A 21,373-nucleotide genomic window follows, 5' to 3' on the forward strand; every position below is an offset into this window, starting at 1 on the left:
GGTGAAAAAATATTCTTCAAAAATGAAGACACTTTCTGTGTATTCGGTATAGGCAAAGAATATTAAATTAATCACAAAAACTTTGCACTGAAACAAAAGTAGAGTTAAATGAGATTTTGGTGTCTAATGTCCAATGCAATTTTCTCATAATGAAGGCACTATGTACATGGTATGCCTCCTTATGCTTTAGTTTATCTTTTGTTTAAAAAGGAAACTATTCTTCAAAGAAAAAAACTGACAATGCTGTTAAGTTAATATTAAATTGCTTGGAGAATAGCAGAGAAAACCTTCTAAATAAATCAAACAGTCTTTATTGTGGCTGACATACACAAAAATAAATCAGTTTTAAAATCAACCTCAATGTTGTAAGATGAAAAGATGAGCAAATTTCCTGGAGTTTCATTTTTGTTTAAATGAAGAACAAAGAATAGAGCAGCATTTGGAAGGGGGGGAAAAAAGACAGTAAAAAACCCCACCTCTTTTGTATATAGGCTATTCTTGTGTTTCATATATACATTGCTTTGATACTCTATAAAACTTCAAAAGGATCTGCAATACCTCAAAATACCTATTTTGAGGGAAAAAAGTGAGATTTTGTCACAAAGACCTGTTCTACGCACATTGTGTCTTAGAAGTTTTGGGGGCAAATGTGTAATTCCAGCACCCATTTTCTTCCCTAAGCAAACTATATAATGTATAGCAGAAATATGCACAAATCTGTCGCAAGAAATATCAACACTGTTAATATATTTTATATATATATATATATATATATATATATGAGACAAACTCCCATTATCCAAATGAACTTCAGTTTCACTGTTTTAGTAACATCACAAAGGGAAAAATATTTTACAGTGGTGCATTTCTTTTTAACTTTGAAACATCAAAGTTGAAATACACATCCATAATTTTTTGAATAGCAATCTATGCTACAGTACCATCAATTTGAACACGTAAAAATTTAAATATTCACATGCTGAGATGTCAAGTCATATTTACACTGGCAGTAGTAACAGCTGTGTCACAGAATTTGTCATAGAAAAAAAGGCACATTCCTAATGAAGCAGTCCCATTTCAGATTCTTTCACATCCAATGAACATCCACATTTAAAGTCTAAGATCTCGCAATGGTAAAGGAGCAAACTAATGGTATGTTGCAATAGGAAGACTGACATGCAAGTCGTTGAATTTTTTTTTTTTTTAGGTTTGAACAGCAAATGTAAAAACTGAAATTGCTTAAAAAAAAAAAAATAATAATAATAATAAATAAAATAAAAGACACTGCAGTCATAAAATCCTTAATATAAAAGCAAATAATAATATCAACTGCTGTTTGCCACTAATCCTTAACCATAAAATGATCCACATGCAGACATGGTTCATTTAAAAAAGAAAAGAAAAACATCATCATCTTCAATCCTTTATTCTCCCGTATTTAAACCTTTTGGTCCAACCATAACAAAATTACCAGTATTTACATACATATATATTTTCAGATAAAAATATATTTTCTGTAATTGCTGGGGAAAAAACAAATGAAGGAATGAACCTCAGGTTTGTGAGCAGAAGTTTGTGATTATAAAAAAAAAAAAAAAAAAAAAAAAGTTTCAGGCATGTCAAAGAATATGACATTTTTAACAATGTACAATAATCCTGTCTAATCTAATCTGTGTATTCCCTATACATTCCATAAACAGTCTTTTGAAAGTTCCAGAAATGTTTAAGTTGACTCCAACTCCAAATTTTGTCCCTAGGGCTCAATTACCATTCTGAGCTTGATAAAGATCTTCAATATATTCAGAATGCTTAGAAGACTTCCACTTTAAAATAAGATATAAAAACTCTCAAGCAGCAGCATTCAGTTACAGAACAACAATAACTATCAAACTATTAAATCACTATCAAAGACATTTTACAGAAAAATCTCTCAGGAAATGTGGCAGCACCTGTTTAAAGTCAAATAGCATATGGCAGAAATGTGAAGGTTGTTTTCAATAATGGCAAGATCTGTCACTTAAAGCTCAGCTGAGAGTTTTGAAATCATATGTATTAGGGGGTATAAAGCTCATGAAGTCTATTTGGCCCCAATACTCTTCCCTGTGGTACTTACTTGATTCAGTTCCTCTAAATGTACAACTCCAGATGGAGAACAGTTAGAAGAATGTACCTATAAATATAAGGTCTTCTCACCTCCAGTGTTTCTGACAACAGCGTACAAAATTATGGAGCACTCGAGTCTCAGGTAGTCTTTGGGTAAATCTTCTCATAGAAAAAATTCTGTGCCAGTAGGTACAGTTCTCCATCTTTTTCTCTCACCGCATGGGCCCGAACATACTGGAACTGCTCTAGTGCAAACTCATAAAACTCGTTCTCCATTTTCCAGATGTCTGACTGCTGCAGTCTGGCAATGGACTCTTTGGTGGGTGCCTTCTTCTCACTCGTCTTTCTTAAGTGTGATTTCTTCCCTTTAGAGGCAGACAGAGACACACATATGAGATAATCATCACACTCTGTGTTTCTATGTTTAATTTTTTTCCCCCAAAGTGTTTCAAAAGAAAATCCAGTTGAGAACTCATCTACAATTTTTGTAAAGTCAAGCTCCCTAAGCAGTCATACCAGTCCGATAGAGCTCTGTGGCCCCTTTAAAAAAACGAGGAAGTGCTGCCTCCAACATCATAACAAAGTCTTCCAACTCTTCTGTCACCCCAACTAACATATATTCATTCACAAGGTTGAATTTGGCCTGCTCCAAAGCCCATTTACTGCCAATGTTCCTGTGGGAAAAAAAGAGAAAATAAGATGAAAATAATAAGAAAACAAGTCTCTCAAGTATACTGAAAGACAGTGAACAGCCTACCAGCACTCAGAGTAGTGACCGCAGAAGAAGGGAATTTGAAGCCACAGTTTCTCTGGAGCACAATCAGATCCTCCTGCAGCTACACACTCATCAAACGTCTAAAAAACACAAAGATCTTAGAGTTTATAAAACAGACTTTAACATCAAAGAAATGACATCAATACTGACACTTCAACTAAAAATGACCTTTTTGTCCCCCTGCTTCCTGCGCCGTAGGCCTGGCCTGTAGTCATCACCAAAGCGCAGGAAGTAGTAGTAAGACACCAGGCGCTCAATGGGGTCCCGAATGACATTTATGTAAATAGGCTTTTTCTTCACCCCAAATCTGAGAAAGAAAGGAACAGCATCTATATTTTAAGTTGAAGTGTGTAACTTTTTCAGTGTTAAAATACTTTCTCTATATAGACAATAATAACTAGGCCATCCATAGGTAAATTTTCTAAAAAAAAAAAAAACGGTAAACACCATGTCTCTGTGTCGCTATAAAAATTCCTCTTTTTGCTTTGAGCGAACCATCCAGCTCGACACAACAAAATTGACTACCACTGGCGTGAGTTTGGGGTGGGACTATTTTCTGAGAGTTGTTTAAAAAACAGTTTATTTTTGCAGTTCTGTTTAGAGGTGCAGAAATTACACATTTCAGCATTAAAGGGATAGTTCACCCAAAAATGAAAATCTCTCATCATTTACTCACCCTCATGCAATCCCAGATGTGTATGACTTTCTCTCTACTGCTGAACACAAACAAAGATTTTTAGAAGAATTTCTCAGCTCTGCAGACCCATACGACTCCAGTGGTTTAATCCATATCTTCAGAAGCGATATGATAGGTGTGGGTGAGAAACAGATCAATATTTAAGTCCTTTTTGGGTTTTTTTACTATAAATTCTCCTCCCTGCTCAGACAATCTCCACTTCAGTTTCACTTTCCATTCTTCTTGTGTTTTTCGTGATTCACAGTCTTAATGCATATCGCCCCCTACTGGGCAGAGAGGAGAATTTATGACAAAACAAATGACAAATATTGATCTCTTTCTCACCCACACCTATCATATTGTGTCTCAACACATGGATTTAACCACTGGAGTCATATGGATTACATTTATGCTCCCTTAATGAGGATTTTGAAGCTTCAAAAGTTTCGCACCCATTCACTTCCATTGTGAGGAACTACAGAGCTGAAATATTATTTAAAAAAAACTGAAGACAAAAACTGTTCTGCTGAAGACAGTAAGTCATACACATCTGGGATGCCAGGAGGGTGAGTAAATGATGAGAGAATTTTCATTTTTGGGTGAACTATCCCTTAAAGGGTTAGTTCAACCAAAAAGGAAAATTCTGTCATTATTTACCCTCATGTCATTCCAAACCTTTATGACTTTCTTGCTAATGTGAAACAAGAGGAGAAATTCTGAAGAATGTTCACGATGCTTTGTTCCATTCAATGAAAGTGAATGGTGACTGAGGCAGTCAGTCATGAAATTCTGCCTAACATCTTATTTTGTGAAAAAAGAAAACCAAACCATACTCGTTAGAATGGCATAAAGGTGGGAAAATTATGAAAGAATTTTCATTTGTCAAGTCCTTGTTCTGTCTTTGTTAAAGAAGGTGAACCTATGACTTACATTGCATTACATGATGTACTATATGTAGGTGCATATAAGTGTCTGTTAATTCCATAATATGTCGAAGGGTATTTAAAGATCAACAAAACTGAAAACTAACATCATTGTATTGTATAGATTAGAAGAATATACAGTGACAGGACTTGTGCAGTTCTTTTCAAAACCACCAGGAGTCAGCAGCATCAAAGTGATTTCTATACATGATCACTTTAAGTGGTGGGGAACTTTTTTTTTTTTAATTATGCATTTTGCCTCTTTATCCATTCAAGAAATATGGATCACAAACCGTGATTTAGGTTTGTAATTATTCAGAATTTGGCAAAATCACTCGACACAGAACGTAAAACCTGAAACCAGTCAAAACATAATTTTCTTTCCATTCGTACAAGCAAACTGGCCCACAACAGACTGAGGGAATTTACAGTCAGAGAAATGGCTATAGTACACAGCACTCACTTAGTGAAGTCCAGAAAGGAAACGTGGCCATGGTAGAATGCAGGCTTCATCTCCTTCCATAACGTCACATTCTTGACAAATCTTACCTGGAAAAAAATAAATAAACAATGTTAAAATAATTTATCTTTCTCCAGCTTAATATGCAGCAAAAACCAAGAAAACCAAGTTAGTCATTTGTAGGTTGATTTCCCCAAAAAGTGTAAACACTGGGGCTCTTTGGGTCCTGGGTAGCTCAGTGGTAAAAAACGTTGGCTACCACCCCTGGAGTTCGCTAGTTCGAATCCCAGGGCGTGCCGAGTGACTCCAGCCAGGTCTCCTAAGCAACCAAATTGGCCCGTTGCTAGGGAGGGTAGAGTCACATGGCGTAACCTCCTCGTGGTCGCTATAATGTGGTTTGTTCTCAGTGGGGCGCGTGGTGAGCTGAGCGCAAATGCCGCGGTAGATGGCGTGAAGCCTCCACACGCGCTATGTCTCCGTAGCAGCGCGCTCAACAAGCCACATGATAAGATGCACGGGTTGCAAGATCAGACGCGGAGGCAACTGGGATTCGTCCTCCGCCACCCGGATTGAGGCGAATCACTACACGACCACGAGGACTTAAAAGCACACTGGCAACTGGGCATTCCTAATTGGGTGAAAAAGGAGAAAAAAAAAAAAACACACACACACACACACACACACACACACACACACACAACAACACTATCAAAATATAGCTCTATTTGTTTGAGCATCACAACTAGCCAAAAACGGCAACACTGGCTCAACCAATGGTGTGGATTTGGGTGGGACTATCTGATTGCATCCAATGGAATTATTTTTGCAATTACGTTTGGTGATGCTAGTAGCAATAAAATTACACACTTCAGTTTTCAAGTTTTGATATGAAAAAAAAAAAAAAAAAAACCTTTATCGAGTTTCACGAGAGTACAATGTGCCTCTTTTAAGTCTCCTAAAGGCATGGAATAATATAATGCAATCATACTGAACATCTGCTGTACTCCACTATTAAGAAAATGCTTTTTGTCATTTAGAGACTGTTTGGAGCATTTCAATAAATGGAAACATAGGGATGCTTTCAGTATTATAATCTGCTCTTTGGATGGCTGCAAGTGGGAAATGCTGACAATGAACATCCACAGATTGTACAAAAACAGTCAATTCAACAGCCCACACTTTGGGCTAACTGACTCTGATTTTGCATTGTTTGATAATTTGAGAAGAAAGTAGTCTCTGACCTGGTCCTGAAGGGACATGACGGGGTTGTTTTTGCTAGTATTAATGTGCAGCACATGGTAGTGGTTCTTGTTACACAGGTCATAGGCGATGTTGGTAAAGGAGGTGCTGGCTGTTTTTGGTACTCGGTTGTAGATGACCACCATATTGTCCTCCTCTTGCACGTCCTCCTTTGCCCACTCCTGAATGTGCCGCTGCTCAATCTCTCGTACCTCATGTATGGCAATGGCTCGTTCTGCAATGTAGGGGGAGAGATGCTCAAAACAAATCTGTTTGGCCTCTAAGATGAGGAGGTATTTTTGCATGATCCATTTAAATATCTGTTCAACACAATATTGCAAATGAACTTGCCAAACCAGATATGTACAGAAATGTTCGCAGTAATGTATGAGAGTTGAGCAGAATTGAAAAGACTACTGGAGCATGTATAATCATCCCCTAAGGGTAAATGTATATCTGAGTCTTTTTTACTAGTCTAGTTTACTAGTTAATGAATACTAGAATCCTATTAAATGCTTAAAGGGATAGTTCACCCAAAACTTAAAATTCTCTCACCATTTATTCAACGTCATGCCATCCCAGATGTGTATGACTTTCTTTCTTCTGCAGAACACAAATTAAGATTTTTAGAAGAATGCAAGTGAATGGGTGCCAAAATGTTGACGCTCCAAAAAGCATATATAGCCATCATAAGTAATCCATATGACTCCAGTGGATTAATTAGTCTTCTGAAGTGAAACACTAGGCGTGTGTAAGAAATGGATCAATATGTAAACCTTTTTATACTAAAAATGTTCACTTCCGGCCAGCTGTGGTAAGTTTTGCACGTTCAAGAGGGTCGAGGTCATGCAGCCTCTCACATGACATAAGCACGATGGCAAGTTCATGCAAGAACTGACGCGTGAATAACGAAAAATACGGAAGTACAGCGTTGTTTATAACAGAGGAGGTGGAATGTTATACAGAAGCTGAATTGGTTTTCTTTTTCAAAATGGTGCTTGCTTGTGTATTCCTGTATGCCTCAACATACTGAAAAAGGTTTGATGACGTCCACGGGTATCAATCGCAAGCGGAAAGACTAACTTTTCACATATTCCCTATCAATGATCCTGAGGGACTGAAACTATGGCTGCTCGTTGACTCAATACACCCATCGAGTCACTCAAAATATAGAGGGTGTGTAGTAATTTCCCCTGCCAATTTTAGACCAGCCAAGGGATCCGGCGATATCAGCATGCCAACACACGTACACTGCAAGAGACAGTTTGAACTCCACCATCATAAACGCGCATACCACCGCTGGCCGAAGCAAACATTTTTAGTAAAAATAAACTTTTAAATATCGAACTATTTCGTTTCAGAAGACATTGATGAATCCACTGGAGTTGTATGGATTACTTTTATGGTGGCAATATGTGCTTTTTGGAGCTTCAAAATTAACTTGATGAACCTACAGAGCTGAGATGTTCTTCCAAAAATCTTTGTTTGTGTTCTGCAGCAGAAAGAAAGTCATACACATCCGGGATGGCATAAGGGTGAGTAAATGAGATGATTTTTGGGTGAACTATCCCTTTAAGAATTAACAACCAAGGAACACTTGTCCACGTGTGAAAATGCTTCTTTTTTCCTATTTTAATAATGTTTTTTTCCAGTACAAACTATATTACTTCCATGACAATTTGTGTTAAAGTTGTTGAAAAATCAACATTTCAATTTAGAATTTCAGAATGTATTAGTATTTGGTACTGTATGTCCCCCTTTTAATGACAGCATGGGCAGTTTGAGCCTGATGATCCATGTTATGCCAGCATGATTTAAGAATGTTCCAAAAAGCATGTGTGCAAAGAAAATCTGTCCTTTTCTTAATCTTAAATATTAAGTATCTTAAGTATTTCTAATTCATATTATGTTCATCACATTAATTCATAACATGGTTTTGTTTTAAATTGTTCAAAATCCTAAAACCAACTGTTTCTTTTCAGGTTTAAGTTAAAAATTTTGAAATCCATATTTGATTTTTTTTTTTAATTCTCAGAACTATGAACCCCACTGTATCTGTATTGCTGAAGCATTGAAAAGAAATGCTGGCCACACACTATTATGGAATAATAATAATATATTTTTTTTACTGAAATCTGCCAAAAAGCAATGACATGCTTTACCTTGTACATTGATGTACAGTACTACTCCTCTCTTTGAAGTAATTTTGAATAAAAGCATCTGCTAAATTAATATTTATCATTTAAATAAATGTGCAATATCAGAGGAATACAGGCTGGATTTGAGTAATGCAAAATACAGACCCAAACTACACCTACTTAAATGGACAAAATTCACTTTGCAGACAAAACAGACAAAGCAATTTGGCTTCTGGCCTCATAACACTCGTGAGATCTCAGGATGGAAACTTGACAGTGGTCATGTGGTGACACTTAGTGTGTGAATGCATGCAAGCTGGCGTCCGGCAGCTGCTCATGTAAAGTGATGTCAAGCCAACCATAGCACATTCCCTCTGTGACTGCTCTTGGTCAAAGAAACCAGTCCCCAGCCATCACACACAGACAACTGGTGCTGCCCATGACAACAACTGTTGCTGTACCACATTATGATGTCAAACCCGACATCGACAACTGACAGAGAATCTTGCTGCTCTTGCGAAAGGCATTTAGATTTTATAATCATCAGGAAATTGAATTTTCTATGAAAACAATGAAAACACCTTCTATAACAAAAATTACAAAATAAGGCCTAAAACTAAAATCATGAAGTCATTCATTTTTCTTTTTCATCCAATGTCAGTGAAAGGAGGTAATTCAGAAATCGCCAACAAGACTTAATACTATTGGTTGCTTTATATTATGATGTGCAATTTTTGCAAACCTATTACCAAAATGTCTTGACAAAAATGATAAAAACAACTAATTACAGTTTAAATCTTTGATTTGTTTAACTTCATTTTTATCAATAAACATTAAGTAAATAACTACAACAGAATGGGTAACAGAGTTGCAGTTAACAGGGTTACAAATTTAGCCTGAATTGAGATTTCACTCAACAGCGACCAGCCAGATTGGGATTTGGGACCAAACAATGATTTGTATGTGGTTATTGATAAACTTATATTTCCAGTTAATTAAAGAAAAATAATTCAAATTTATATAATTTTTCCACACAATAACTTGGATGACAGGCTTGTGTGGCTAAGCTTGATAAATGCAAGGGTTCGGGGTACAGACAATTTACTTTTCATGCTACTGTGGGTTAATTTCATGTTAGATAATAGTTTCTCACATATAAAAAAAACATGAGATTTGTGGCTATGCTTTTAAAAAAGTCACCAAAGTGTACCCTATTCGCGATAAGTGCCAGATGCAATTTTAAATTTGTTATGACACCAAATAAGACTAAACTGCACTAAAGAAATCCACAGCCTTGTATTAGTCTTTTGCCTCTCCGCTATATAACAAAACAAACCTTAAATTCATTTGTGTGTGACAAGCTGCAATGGGGGATTGTTTAAGGTAAAAGAAGAGTCAAAGCTCAAGCATTTATGGGTAGACTGTTTACCAGGCTGTTTCAGCATCTTATTTCTCATTACTACTGCAATACCCAACCCAGCCTAATGTAATAATATAATTGGAAGTTAATGAGAAAAATGCCCTGAATCATTACCTATTTCCTACTTGAGGGACACACAACTGCTGCATTATGCTGAATGAAAGTGTTCATTTAAAACTGGACAGGCAGTGAAAGGGCCCTCAGGCTGTAACTGATGCTATAAGACTGGAAGTTCACTTTTATTGGACTTCACACGCTGTGTCTCTAATGATGAGCACCACTTCAGAAGTCCAATAACCAAGAAAGAAATGTCACTGCATTTTATTTTTTTTTTCTATTCTGTCTGTATGCATTAGAAAATATTTTTTGCCATCGTGTCTTTCAGTCAATTCATATCTGTACTTTCCTCAACAACAGGGAAAAACATACGAAGAAAAACTACTTGTGTCGTAAGCATTCAATAATGAGTAATATTACATTTAAAGACAGTAAAGTGATTAAAACATAATGACTCATGAATGTAATATGACTGCAAAACTTTTTAATGGGAAAGGTGCGTCTTGTTACAGTTAAGGCCAAAAATAATATGATGAGCGAATGAAACTTAATATCTACAAGTGTCAAGCAGCTCTGGAGGGGAGGAGGATTTATCGTGGTCAGCTGTCAAACCTGACGAGTTTTACTCTGACTGATGTCTTTTCAATGATTCAGAGACAAAATGAAGGTCACCTTGGGGCCATTTTTATGTTGACGCTTGATAACCAAGGTCTGTTAATTCAGTTCTCATGCAACAAGTTTACTGCCTTGACAGAATGACTAAGATTGTGTAAAAGAAATGGGATAGTGTGGCGTTTTCAGTGCAAAAGAAAAAAAAAAAAAAAACACATCTGGTGTCTTCAGTATAAACAATGCAATATAAATTGACTCAAAATGCAAGTACACTGAAAAAAAAAAAACATGATTTGTTGGCTCAACAATCATAATGTATGAAAATGAATAGCTTCTACTCATAAATGTAAATATTTATGACTTTTTTAGCTTTACTTAGTTTTCATTAAAGTGTACAACACAAAATATCAATAAGGTGAACTTATTGTTCACATTCAAGTAATCACGAGTTCCTGAAACAAATCCATAAAATAAAGACTTTAAGTACTACCAACTCAAACAATAAAGTACAGAACTGAGGTTGTCGGGAATAGCCATAAGCCATTGCGGTAAAAAAAAAAAAATTAAGCATGTTTGTTTGGTCAAAAGGAACTTATAGTTTATAACTTAACAATTCATAGAGATTTTAGCTATTTTCAGTGTTACTGATGTTGTTTTACTATAAATAGCTGTTTCATGTAAAGTCACCATTAAGGTGATTAGTGTTACATAAGTAGTCAACTTGGATCCTGTTCAATTCATGTCATTTTTCCTTGAGCATATGAATATGCATAGCTGAAGTGCAGCTTTAATCTTCAGCGAATCAAGTTTAATGCCTGACCTCAGTTATTATTATTTTTTTAGGGCCAAGTAAATTAAGTAGAAACAGTGATATAAATGTTAATTTGAAACAGCATGCTATTAGTTGCTAAATCCTATATTTTTTAGTAAAAACAGTAAGTAAAGACTAAGGCTCATACAGTTCTTTGCCCCAAATCTTATACCATCTGGGTAAACAACAAAACCTACCAACTGATTCTGAATTTTATTACACTATAACACACGTGTAAAATTAGTAGCCTATTTATAAACTGTCATTTTCTGAGAGCAATGCAAGCACTCCAAAACAAATTTTTCAGTTTGTTTGGTTGAAATTCTGTTCGCCACTTGTAAACTAAGCTGTATTTGTCTTTCAGTTAAAAAAAAAATCTAGTGGTATAAGGCTGCTAGAGTGGTAAAAATGTATGCTACAAATTGTAACAAATCTACAAATCTAGTGTACATGGATAGTGTACTTAATGCCATTATCATTTATATAAACCCTCCAATCAGATCTTTCGGAGGATGGAGAAATATTTTGTTTAGGATTTATGCCATTAGCTGGCTTCTAAACCTTTTTCAGCAATAAACAGTGCTTTCAAAGAGACTTTAGACCTCATAAACACATGGCTATTTTGGATCTAAAAATGTACAGTAGTCAGTGTAGTGTGTGCCAAGCCATAATACATGGCATTGGTTCTTTCACAGCTCACATCAGGGCAGAAAACAGTACCAAACTGAACCGTGTTCAAAGGGAATCCCGGAACTTCCATTAGCAAATGGAGACAAACTTTTATCAGGTTAGATATCAAATAACTTTCCAATACTGATGAACCGTGAAAGTGCTTGTCAGATGTCATCATTACAGTAAATGGAAAAATGTGATAAATCAAAGTGTTTAATTGATGAGAGACATAAAGGACAGTCAGAAAATACTCTTTAGCAATTGATGTGCATTTATAAAATGGTTTACACTATCTATGTCTTACAGACCCAACTTGTTTGCAGTTAACCAAGATGTGCTAGAGGATGACTGACAGGTTCATAAACAATATCAATTTATCCAGCGCTGAGACGAACTGCTCTCTCAAGTTATTATAACCAGTTGGAAAAACCTTTCTCTCACCTCTCTGGCAGCTAACATGTCTCAAATTTCTCTGTAGTTATGCAATGGCAATTATTTTATGTACTGTAAATAACTCAACATGGTGGGAACCAGCTAAGCCAAACTAAACCGGGATGTCAAATTTTTTTATTTATTTTTTGGCGCATTTTCTCCCCAATCTGGCATGTCCAATTCCCAATGCGCTCTAAGTCCTCATGATGGCGTAGTGACTCACCTCAGTCCGGGTGTCGGAGGGCGAATCTCAGTTGCCTCCGAGTCTGAGACAGTCAGTCAATCTATGCATCTTATCACGTGGCTTGTTGAGTGCGTTACCGCGGAGACCTAGCACGTGTGGAGGCTCACGCTATTCTCCGCGGCATCCACGCACAACTCGCCACACACCCCACCGAAAGCGAGAACCACATTATAGCGACCACGAGGAGGTTAACCCAACGTGACTCTACCCACCCTAGCAACAGGGCCAATTGGTTGCTTAGGAAGCCTGACTGGAGTCACTCAGCACGCCCTGGATTCGAACTCGCGACTCCAGGTGTGGTAGTCAGCATCTTTACTTGCTGAGCTACCAAGGCATTAATGTTATTTATTTAAACAAACAAACAAAGAATTATAATAACTTGAGTGTGGCACAGATACAGTGCATCTCTGTGAAGGTGCTGTGAAACAGATACGATGCAAAAGTGATGCGTTACAGTCCAAATGGTAAAGCATTCAAAATATCCAGTGCAGGACATGAAATAGCCCATATCCAATCACTCTAGGCATGTGGGTTTGACTTGGCTCAGGAACTTGTTAGACAGTTGGCCTGTGTTTGAAATCACACCTTGAAATCAAACCGAACACTGACTTTTGGAACTCCACAGATTTTTAACCTTCTTGTCTTTTGATTACTTTAATTGTTCTTTTGTAACAAAGATAAGAAATGTTACTTTACAGACTTAAATGGGTTCCAAGAGTACTGACCAGCCTGAAGCAATGGACAACTACTTACTTTAATGTGCAATAGTGGCATGTTTGATGCAGCAGTTCCATTTAATGTGCAATAGATGCACGATGGATACTGACGCATAAAAATATCCATTGCACAACTAGTTCTGAGTAAACTGATCTTGTATCTAGTTTGAATGAAAATACAGCTGCTGCCTTAGACATGGTGTAACATGTAGCACAAATAAACACACGAATGCTCGTTAAACCCAGTAAATTCTCTAACAAATGTATAGAATATGCTGACTGTCACCAGGACGTGACATTAAGAGTAAAAGAGAGTGAGTCTCACCCAGCTTTCCCCGTGACTCCTCAAGCTTCTGAATTTGGTTTTCCAAGAAGATCATGGCAATCGCGAAGGCCAATAGAGCCAGTAGCTGAAACTTCGGCGGCATCTTTACTCTTAAAAGCCCCATCAAAGAATCCAACACAGAGAGGGCATGCCGCGATGCAACGGGCAACACTGTTATTTCATGATCCTCAAACTCAGCCCACGAATAAACACAAACAGTAAACTGTACTGCAGTGGAGACGTCTTACTTTAACAAAAACTAGCTTATAACGTTGTATACTAATTGAATCCAAATTGCCCAGACTCGCCTGCACTCGAGCAGCAGCTGTTGTGTTGGCTCAGTTGTTATTAAATCCTGGGCAGCACAGTCACGTTGTGTCAGTGCGCATGCGCATTCGTCAGCTGTGACGTCAGACGCTCAACTGTCGTTTTGTGACTGTAGATGTTCACACTTCACTCAAATATGAACACTCAAATGCGTTAAATGACCATAAAACAGCAAAATCACATTTAGAGACACATGTCAAAGTAGACCTTTTATATCAAAGGGGTGAGAGGTGACGGTATATAAAATTATTAAAAGACTTTTATTAATTGTCTTGAACATTGAGGATTAACAAACATACAAGCACAATAAATCTTTACAATGTGCCTAAAATTAAATGTAACATTTATAGCAATAGCCACCAAAACAAAGTAAACAAAGAAAATACATTTTAAGAGCGTGTTTTTTGTTTTTGGTTTCTTGTGTTTTAGAATATCCAATATAATGTATCAGTTTGGGTTTATATTGGTAGTATATATTGGGTATATACTGTATATTAGGATTTGAGTGGTATTTGGGTGCGTGGGGCGTCCGAATGATTCTAATTGAATCGCGAACCGATTCAGACCGGTATGCCAACCCGATTGAGAACTTCGAAAATAATTTTTTTCACCTGAAAGAGTGATTCGTTTTCGAAACGTGCATCTCTAATTCTCATATTTAATATATATATATATATATATATATATATATATATATATATATATATATATATATATATATATATATATTATATTTAAATATTTATTTATAGCTAGACAACAATCCTTTGTGAAATTACGACTTACTGAGCAATGACCAATATTTAATAAAAAAAGTTCCAAAAACTGAGCTAGACTTAAAACATTAAGGGCTTGAATGGCGTATGTGAATATGATATTTCCAATAAATTGCAAATAGATTCATAATTTTTTTTAATACTGTAATATATTTATAGAATTACCAAAAAATAACATCTTAATTTTGATTTGAAAAATACTTTTATTATAAAGGCTAACAGCAGCCGATGTATGTGACGCACTTCCGATTGAACTCAAAGGGAGGAAAAGAGAAACACTCATGGCGGGGGAGGTTTACCTGCTGTGGTTACTGCCGTTATTACAAACGGTAGGTGAATAAACAATATCTCGGTGATTTAAACTATTTAAGTCGATACCCAACAGTGACAAGAAATTCACACGGCCATGTAAACTCTGAATTAATAAAGCTCGTGGGACTGGATAACTATGTCGCGAATGTTAGCTCATGACGTGGCTCAAACGTCAAACAGGCTCATTGTGCAAATAATGAGACCAGCATATAACTAGACCGAAATTATCGTTTTAATCACGTAATCTTATTATTTTTGTATTAAGACAACTGCAATGTGTGTGTGTGTGTGTGTGTGTGTGTGTGTGTGTGTGTGTGTGTGTGTGTGTGTGTGTGTGTGTGTTTACTTACCTCTTGGGATATTCGGAATTCTGGTGGTAACTAGGAAGCAGCTGTAAACAGCACACTTTTGTTATCATAGCTGTAGCCAAAGCGGTTTTTTTTTTTTCTGTCAAATTGCCGCACCTGTTCTTTATCCATTTGCCTTTTTTCTTTGGTTTTAACGACCTTTGAATGCAATACCAAAGACGCCGTCAACGAACAGCTGATAATTTCAAACACGCTTGGGCTGCTGTCATAAAGGTCAACTGGAAATTGGTTAAAAATGTCAATTTGTTTGGTCTACAGTGTTTAAAAATTCTCGACATATCTCCTTCACAGCTGGCAGCCTATGGAGCAGAGCTGTCTTCTGAGGCATGCAGGGAGTTGGGCTACTCCAGCAATCTCCTGTGTAGCTCCTGTGACCTCCTAGGTCAGTTCAGCCTGGGCCAGTTAGACCCAACCTGCAGACAATGCTGTCAAGAGGAGGCTCAACAGGAGTTCAAGAAGGTAGGGTTGCTCTGATATCAAAATGTTAGCTTCGGTACGATACCAGCCCTGGTACCTCATGGGGATGGGCTCGGATACTCAGACATGGCAGCAATGATCGATCATTAAAATGATGATCGATGGTGATCATGCATGACTTTTAACTTAATTCAAAATTCAGTGACAGTGATTTTGAGGGGTACATTGATTGTCAAGAGACGTCTCATAGCAACCAAACTGATATACAACGCTGCAATTCTATCGTTACGATATTAAAAAGAGAGTGTAATTAACTGTGTTTGGAACACCTGTCTCTGCAAAACGTTTGCTAAACACATTTTATTATAATTTAATGTAAGAACTTTTACTCGTTAATGGATATTATTTAATAAAAGTGAATGTTTGTCACTGACTGTAAACCTCCTGGCGCTGGGTGCTGAAATGTTTGCGTGACGTAACACACAACTGCATCTCGACGAAATGGGAGTTAAAGATTTCCGCATGAGTTTCCAAGTTAGAAGTCCGACATAATGTGTAATTCCGTTGCAATTTTCCCAGTTGAAAGGTGGAAATTCCAACTCTCCGAGTTGAATGTGGCAGTGGACTCAACACGCTGAAGCAGCGCGTATACAGTAGGCGAGTGTTTCAAACAGCTAGACAGAGCGTAGCTAAATGGAACAGAATGCAGTGACTGAACTTCAACTTAACACGCATATTAAAAATGCGATGGTTATGATGTCTCCTTTTAAACCGACTGCGATTTGAAAAAGTCAGGTGATCGCACCAGCACCTCCGGTGACCACAGAGGATTGACTATGTTATGTTATCAATAGAAAAAACATCTCAAACAGGAGCAATTCAAATATTGAATTTTGGGGGCATTTCCGACCCTGCACGATGCTATTTTGAGCCAACGCCTGTAGCTTGTTTGTTGTTAAGCTTAATGGAGGGCTATTGGTTAAGTTCTACTGGCACTGTGGAGATTTTTTTTTTTTTTTATATAGTGGTTTAATTTCACAGCAGTGGCAAACAATGTCGAAGTTTAGGGCAAACATTATCCTTACCTGGCTGTCACAAATGAAGGCTGGTCAGGTAGACTTCGATGTTGCTTCTCGGGGCGCTCGTTCTGCGTGCGTTAACTGTGTGGAGGCTGTGACAAAGAATGTCAAAGAGGGGGAGGGGCAGGGGCTCATGTGGTCTTGCAGAATTACAACTTAAATGCAGATGTCGGGCACACATATGAGAATTGATGCCAAGGGCCAAATTTAAATAAAAAAATAAAATATAAATAAAAAAATAAGAAATTACTTGCAAAAAGGGCACTTATCTAGTGAAAGAGGGCGGATGCTTGAGCACCATTTGGGGTCTATCTGTGCACATGACTGCCTGCTTGAGTTTCATCGACAGTCGGAGGCGGCACGCAATTTGATGGAGACTGTAAGGTGCGTGAGAAGTGCCCGACAAGACAGACACATCTATGGCAAGTGCTACAGGAAGTGTGGGGTGAAATGTCACCTGAGTATCTGGACAAACTGACAGCTAGAATGCCAAGGATCTGCAAAGCTGTCATTGTGGAGGATTTTTTGATGAGAAATCTTTGAAGTAGTTTAAGAAGTTCTGATTTTTTTTTTTTTTTACAATTGTAATAGTAATTTTTCACGTTATTAATGTCCTGACTATACATTGTGATCAGTTGAATGTCACTTTGGTGAATTATAAGTTCCAATTTCTTTCCATAAGGGCAAAATCTGTACATTATTCTAAACGTTTGGCCGCCAGTGTATATAATTTTTGGTAAAAAAAAGAAAGATGCACAAAAGAGCTTTACAGTATTAATGAAAACATTAAATGAAAACAATCTGATTACCTGAGGCAAAAGGCTGCCATGGCTGAATCACAACATACAGATATTCAGTACACTTGCTTATGTGATATTGCTTAATAGAGCCCGACCGATAACGATTTTAGAGGGGGAAAAATCACCATTAATTTTTGAGCTGGAATGAAAACAGACCTTTTCTATGTGGATTGTGCACCGATTTTGCACCAATAATCTTTCTTAAACGAATATTTTTATCAAAGAATATTTGACATTATTATTATACATTGTCAACATTGGAAAAAGTACCATATTTCCCTCTGAAATGTAGTGGAGTGGAAGTATAAAGTAATAGAAAATGCCATGGTAATACTCAAGTAAAGTGCAAGTACCTCTGAATAGTCCTAAAGTACAGTTTTCTTGCTTATCAAAACATCATCAGCAATGTTTCGCTGTTAATGTATAGCAAAACGGTCACAAACAATAACTCATGGTTCACTGCTGCCGAGTCTATAGATAAACAGTGGCAGCAGTGTTGCACCATATTTCGTTGGAAAACCAGACTTTTAAATATTACATTTTGTAAATGCAAGGACTGGAATTGCTTGGTTGAAGGGGGTACCAAACTGTGAATCCTGAACCAAACAGTTTGGTGAATACATGTTTACACATTAGCTTCCACTCAACTGACAAGGTATGAAAGTAGCTGCGTGGTTAGCTAGTTAGCTATAAGATCATTGTCAAGGAGAGTAAAAGATGGACGTTGTTTATTTACTTTCCAGCATTGCGTCTCACCAACTAGATAACAACGTAGCGTGAAATCAACACTCAACAGACACAATCCACAGCACCGTTGTCTGCTGAGCTGTAAAAAGATGCTCTGATGTTTATCTTTCAATCTGCTACATTACTGACTGCACTGACAAACTATAGCTGGCTAACATAACAAACAGATGTGATCAACATGAGTGACATGGTTGTCAGAGACAGGATTAATGGTATGTTAGTGTTATTGAAAAGGGAAAATGATGGGATCATTGTTTATTAACTTTCAAGTATGTATTTCACAAACTAGTTAGCAACTTACCAAGAAGACACCACTTACTGCACCGCTTAACTCTGCCCTGTCTGTAAACAGTGGAGTCGGAGCGCGCTCTTTTGGACAAACTACATTATGACACCAATTCTAAATCACCCAAGCATTGTTTTCTGCATTATATGTTCTGAAAAAAGTTTTAATATCTGCGCATATCGGAAAACATATACGCCGATACCGATATATCTGTGAAAGCCTAATATCGGCCGACCGATAAATCAGTCAGGCACTATTGCTTACAGATGATACTAATAATATAATCATTCAATATTATATTATTGTTACTATGAGTATTATTGTGACTGCTTTCAATATTACACTTTTATACAGTAGTAATATTTTTCTGTCGTAATGTCTTCCATTTCACGCAGTCAGTTGAATAGAGCTCTCATTTCAGCAGGACTTTTATTTTGAAAGATCTTTGAAGTTCTTCCTGTTTCTGAAGCGTTCGTTATATCAAACTCCCGCAACTCGCCAGCTGAAATCTCCGAGCTGCAACGGAGAAAGAGTTAATTTGAGAGTTCACAGCTGTTTGTACACTTAACACACTGATCTGTGGCTACTATTGGACACACTGCATGAAAATCAAGCATTAGTAGTGTGTTGCGTTTGTTTGTGTGTGTGAAGGAGATGACAGAGCAGAGAGGTGCCTCTTATACTGTGGCTCGCAGCGCATGTGGCTGTGTATTATTTCATTAAATGACATCCTTCTGCTGTTTAAAGTTCACACTTGGCCATATAGAGGCTTTTTTATTATTTTCAAATGGTCTTTGATTTAATCTCAACTCACATTACATTACATTTTGCTAATGGCAGGATACTTTAATATGGTACTGAAATTAACAACATGATGATATCATACTAACGAAATATGACTTTTTTTTGGTCTAAAACTTTACTAATTTTATAAGTGAACCTCAAGGAACATATTAAATAATAATAAACAGTCATGTCATGACCCCTTTAATTTATTTCCAGATTAATGTTTATATTGTCACTGTTTTCTTTGATAGCTTTACCCAGGAGCCATCCTTGAGGTCTGTGGATGAAAATTGGGGAGGTTCCCTCAAGTCCAAGGTAGGTTGAGCATTTGGTTAGCCAATTCTTAAAAGTTAATACTTATTTAAGCAGTTACTTGTGGCCTGTATGTAAATTTCTATATAGCAAAGTTTAAATACTGTATTTATTTATTTATTTATAGTGTTTATTCATGCCTGTTTTGTATATACAGTGTTTGCTCTTTCTCTTGTTCCGTGCCGAGTAATTTTTGTGACTGTATTTCCCTTTAGCTTTTGTCAGGAGTGACAAACCAAAGATGTTCAGGGGTCTTCAAATCAAGGTAAAGAGTTTTTGCATGTTATTGGTAAAAATATTCAAATAAACTTTAGACATTAATAAACATTAACATTGACAGTCACAAACTCTCAATGTTCCACAGTATTCATATGTAGACAGTACATTTTTGTACAGTTTGTAAAATTGTTACAAGAATAAGATTTGTCACAAGTGCAACGCTATTATTATTGGCTAGTTTATTGTAAATACTATTTCTTTTGCGTTTATTGCAGTATGTGAGAGGCTCGGACCCTGTACTAAAGCTGCTGGACGATAATGGGAACATCGCTGAGGAACTCAGCATCCTCAAGTGGAACACAGACAGCGTTGAAGAATTTCTTAGTGAGAAGTTAGATCGAATTTAGACTCGCGTTTTCATATTTAAAGACCCAGTTTCTCTGTTTGCTTTATTTGTATAGATCAGAAAATGAATCACAGGACCTCAATACATTTTTGTACTCAATAATGAATGTTAACAGATCATCCCTCTACAATGTCAAATTATGTTGTCTGATTTTCAAAAGTATCGGTGTCTGGTTTGAATTTAAGTGATCAATACGGTACTCGTACTTGTTTTGATTAGATTTTTTCCTGCTATTGTTTGAATCATTGATGTGTGGAGGCTTTTTTTTATACAAGTTTGTTGAATGTGCTGGTTTAGGAAAGCTTGTGGTGTCTGCTCCGAAGCAAATGCTTCTGTAGATTTGCACATTAGTGAAGGTCTGACAGTAAACCAGTCTCTGGAATGTGAGGCCTGAAGACCCGTGTAACTCTCTGAGCATGTTGTTATGGTGGGAGCCTAAATCATTACCCCAATTTGAGAAGGTGGAATATATTAATTAAATGTTTGTTTCAAAAGAACCTTGAATTGAAATTCCGTTTCATTTGTACACACAAATAAACTTGTTTTTCATATGAACCTTTTCCTTTTTTTTTTTTTTTTTTTTCACAGGAAGCTAAATGAATGTGAATGACGATGTAAGATAACAATGTCGCTTCATGGTACAAATAGATTTAATACTTAGTCACAGCTGGATTTGTGGTTTCTGCTTCCTCAAGGTATGCAGCCCTATATGGATTAGAAAAGACACGTTCAGCCATTGGAGACAATTTGTCCTGTGATTTGCAAGGTTATACAATAAAAAAAAATCCAGTGTTAAAGAGATAATTCACCCAAAAATGCAAATTCTCTCATAATTTACTCACCCCCTAATGCCATTCCAGATGTGTATGACTGACTTTCTTCTGCAGAACACAAATTATGATTTTTAGAAGAATATTTCAGCTCTGTAGGTTCAT

General features: G+C 36.8%; 1 protein-coding gene and 1 pseudogene across 1 annotated transcript; one reads left to right on the forward strand and one right to left on the reverse strand.

Annotated features, from left to right (window-relative positions):
- Nucleotides 1-295: 295 nt before the first annotated feature.
- LOC127441097 (heparan sulfate 2-O-sulfotransferase 1-like) lies at nt 296-13,970 on the reverse strand. The gene is made up of 7 exons (XM_051698277.1): nt 13,604-13,970; nt 6,179-6,411; nt 4,941-5,026; nt 3,047-3,185; nt 2,861-2,958; nt 2,620-2,777; nt 296-2,468 (listed from the first exon to the last, which is right to left on the reverse strand). The coding sequence occupies exons 1-7, from the start codon at nt 13,725-13,727 to the stop codon at nt 2,242-2,244; spliced, it is 1,065 nt and encodes a 354-aa protein (XP_051554237.1). The 5' UTR covers nt 13,728-13,970; the 3' UTR covers nt 296-2,241.
- Nucleotides 13,971-14,933: 963 nt separating this feature from the next.
- On the forward strand, nt 14,934-20,993 carry LOC127441236 (selenoprotein F-like; annotated as a pseudogene).
- Nucleotides 20,994-21,373: the final 380 nt, after the last annotated feature.

Source organism: Myxocyprinus asiaticus, chromosome 5, assembly GCF_019703515.2.
Source record: "Myxocyprinus asiaticus isolate MX2 ecotype Aquarium Trade chromosome 5, UBuf_Myxa_2, whole genome shotgun sequence".
Lineage (NCBI taxonomy): Eukaryota > Metazoa > Chordata > Actinopteri > Cypriniformes > Catostomidae > Myxocyprinus > Myxocyprinus asiaticus.

What these genes read in the sequence shown, in the direction of transcription:
- LOC127441097 (XM_051698277.1), bottom strand. Translation starts at nt 13,727, where the DNA reads ATGGGGCTTTTAAGAGTAAAGATGCCGCCGAAGTTTCAGCTACTGGCT. An exon ending in GGAGTCACGGGGAAAGCTGG is followed by an intron (nt 6,412 to 13,603) that starts GTGAGACTCACT and finishes CCTACATTGCAG; the next exon opens with AACGAGCCATTGCCATACAT. An exon ending in TCCTTTCTGGACTTCACTAA is followed by an intron (nt 3,186 to 4,940) that starts GTGAGTGCTGTG and finishes TTTCTTTCTCAG; the next exon opens with ATTTGGGGTGAAGAAAAAGC.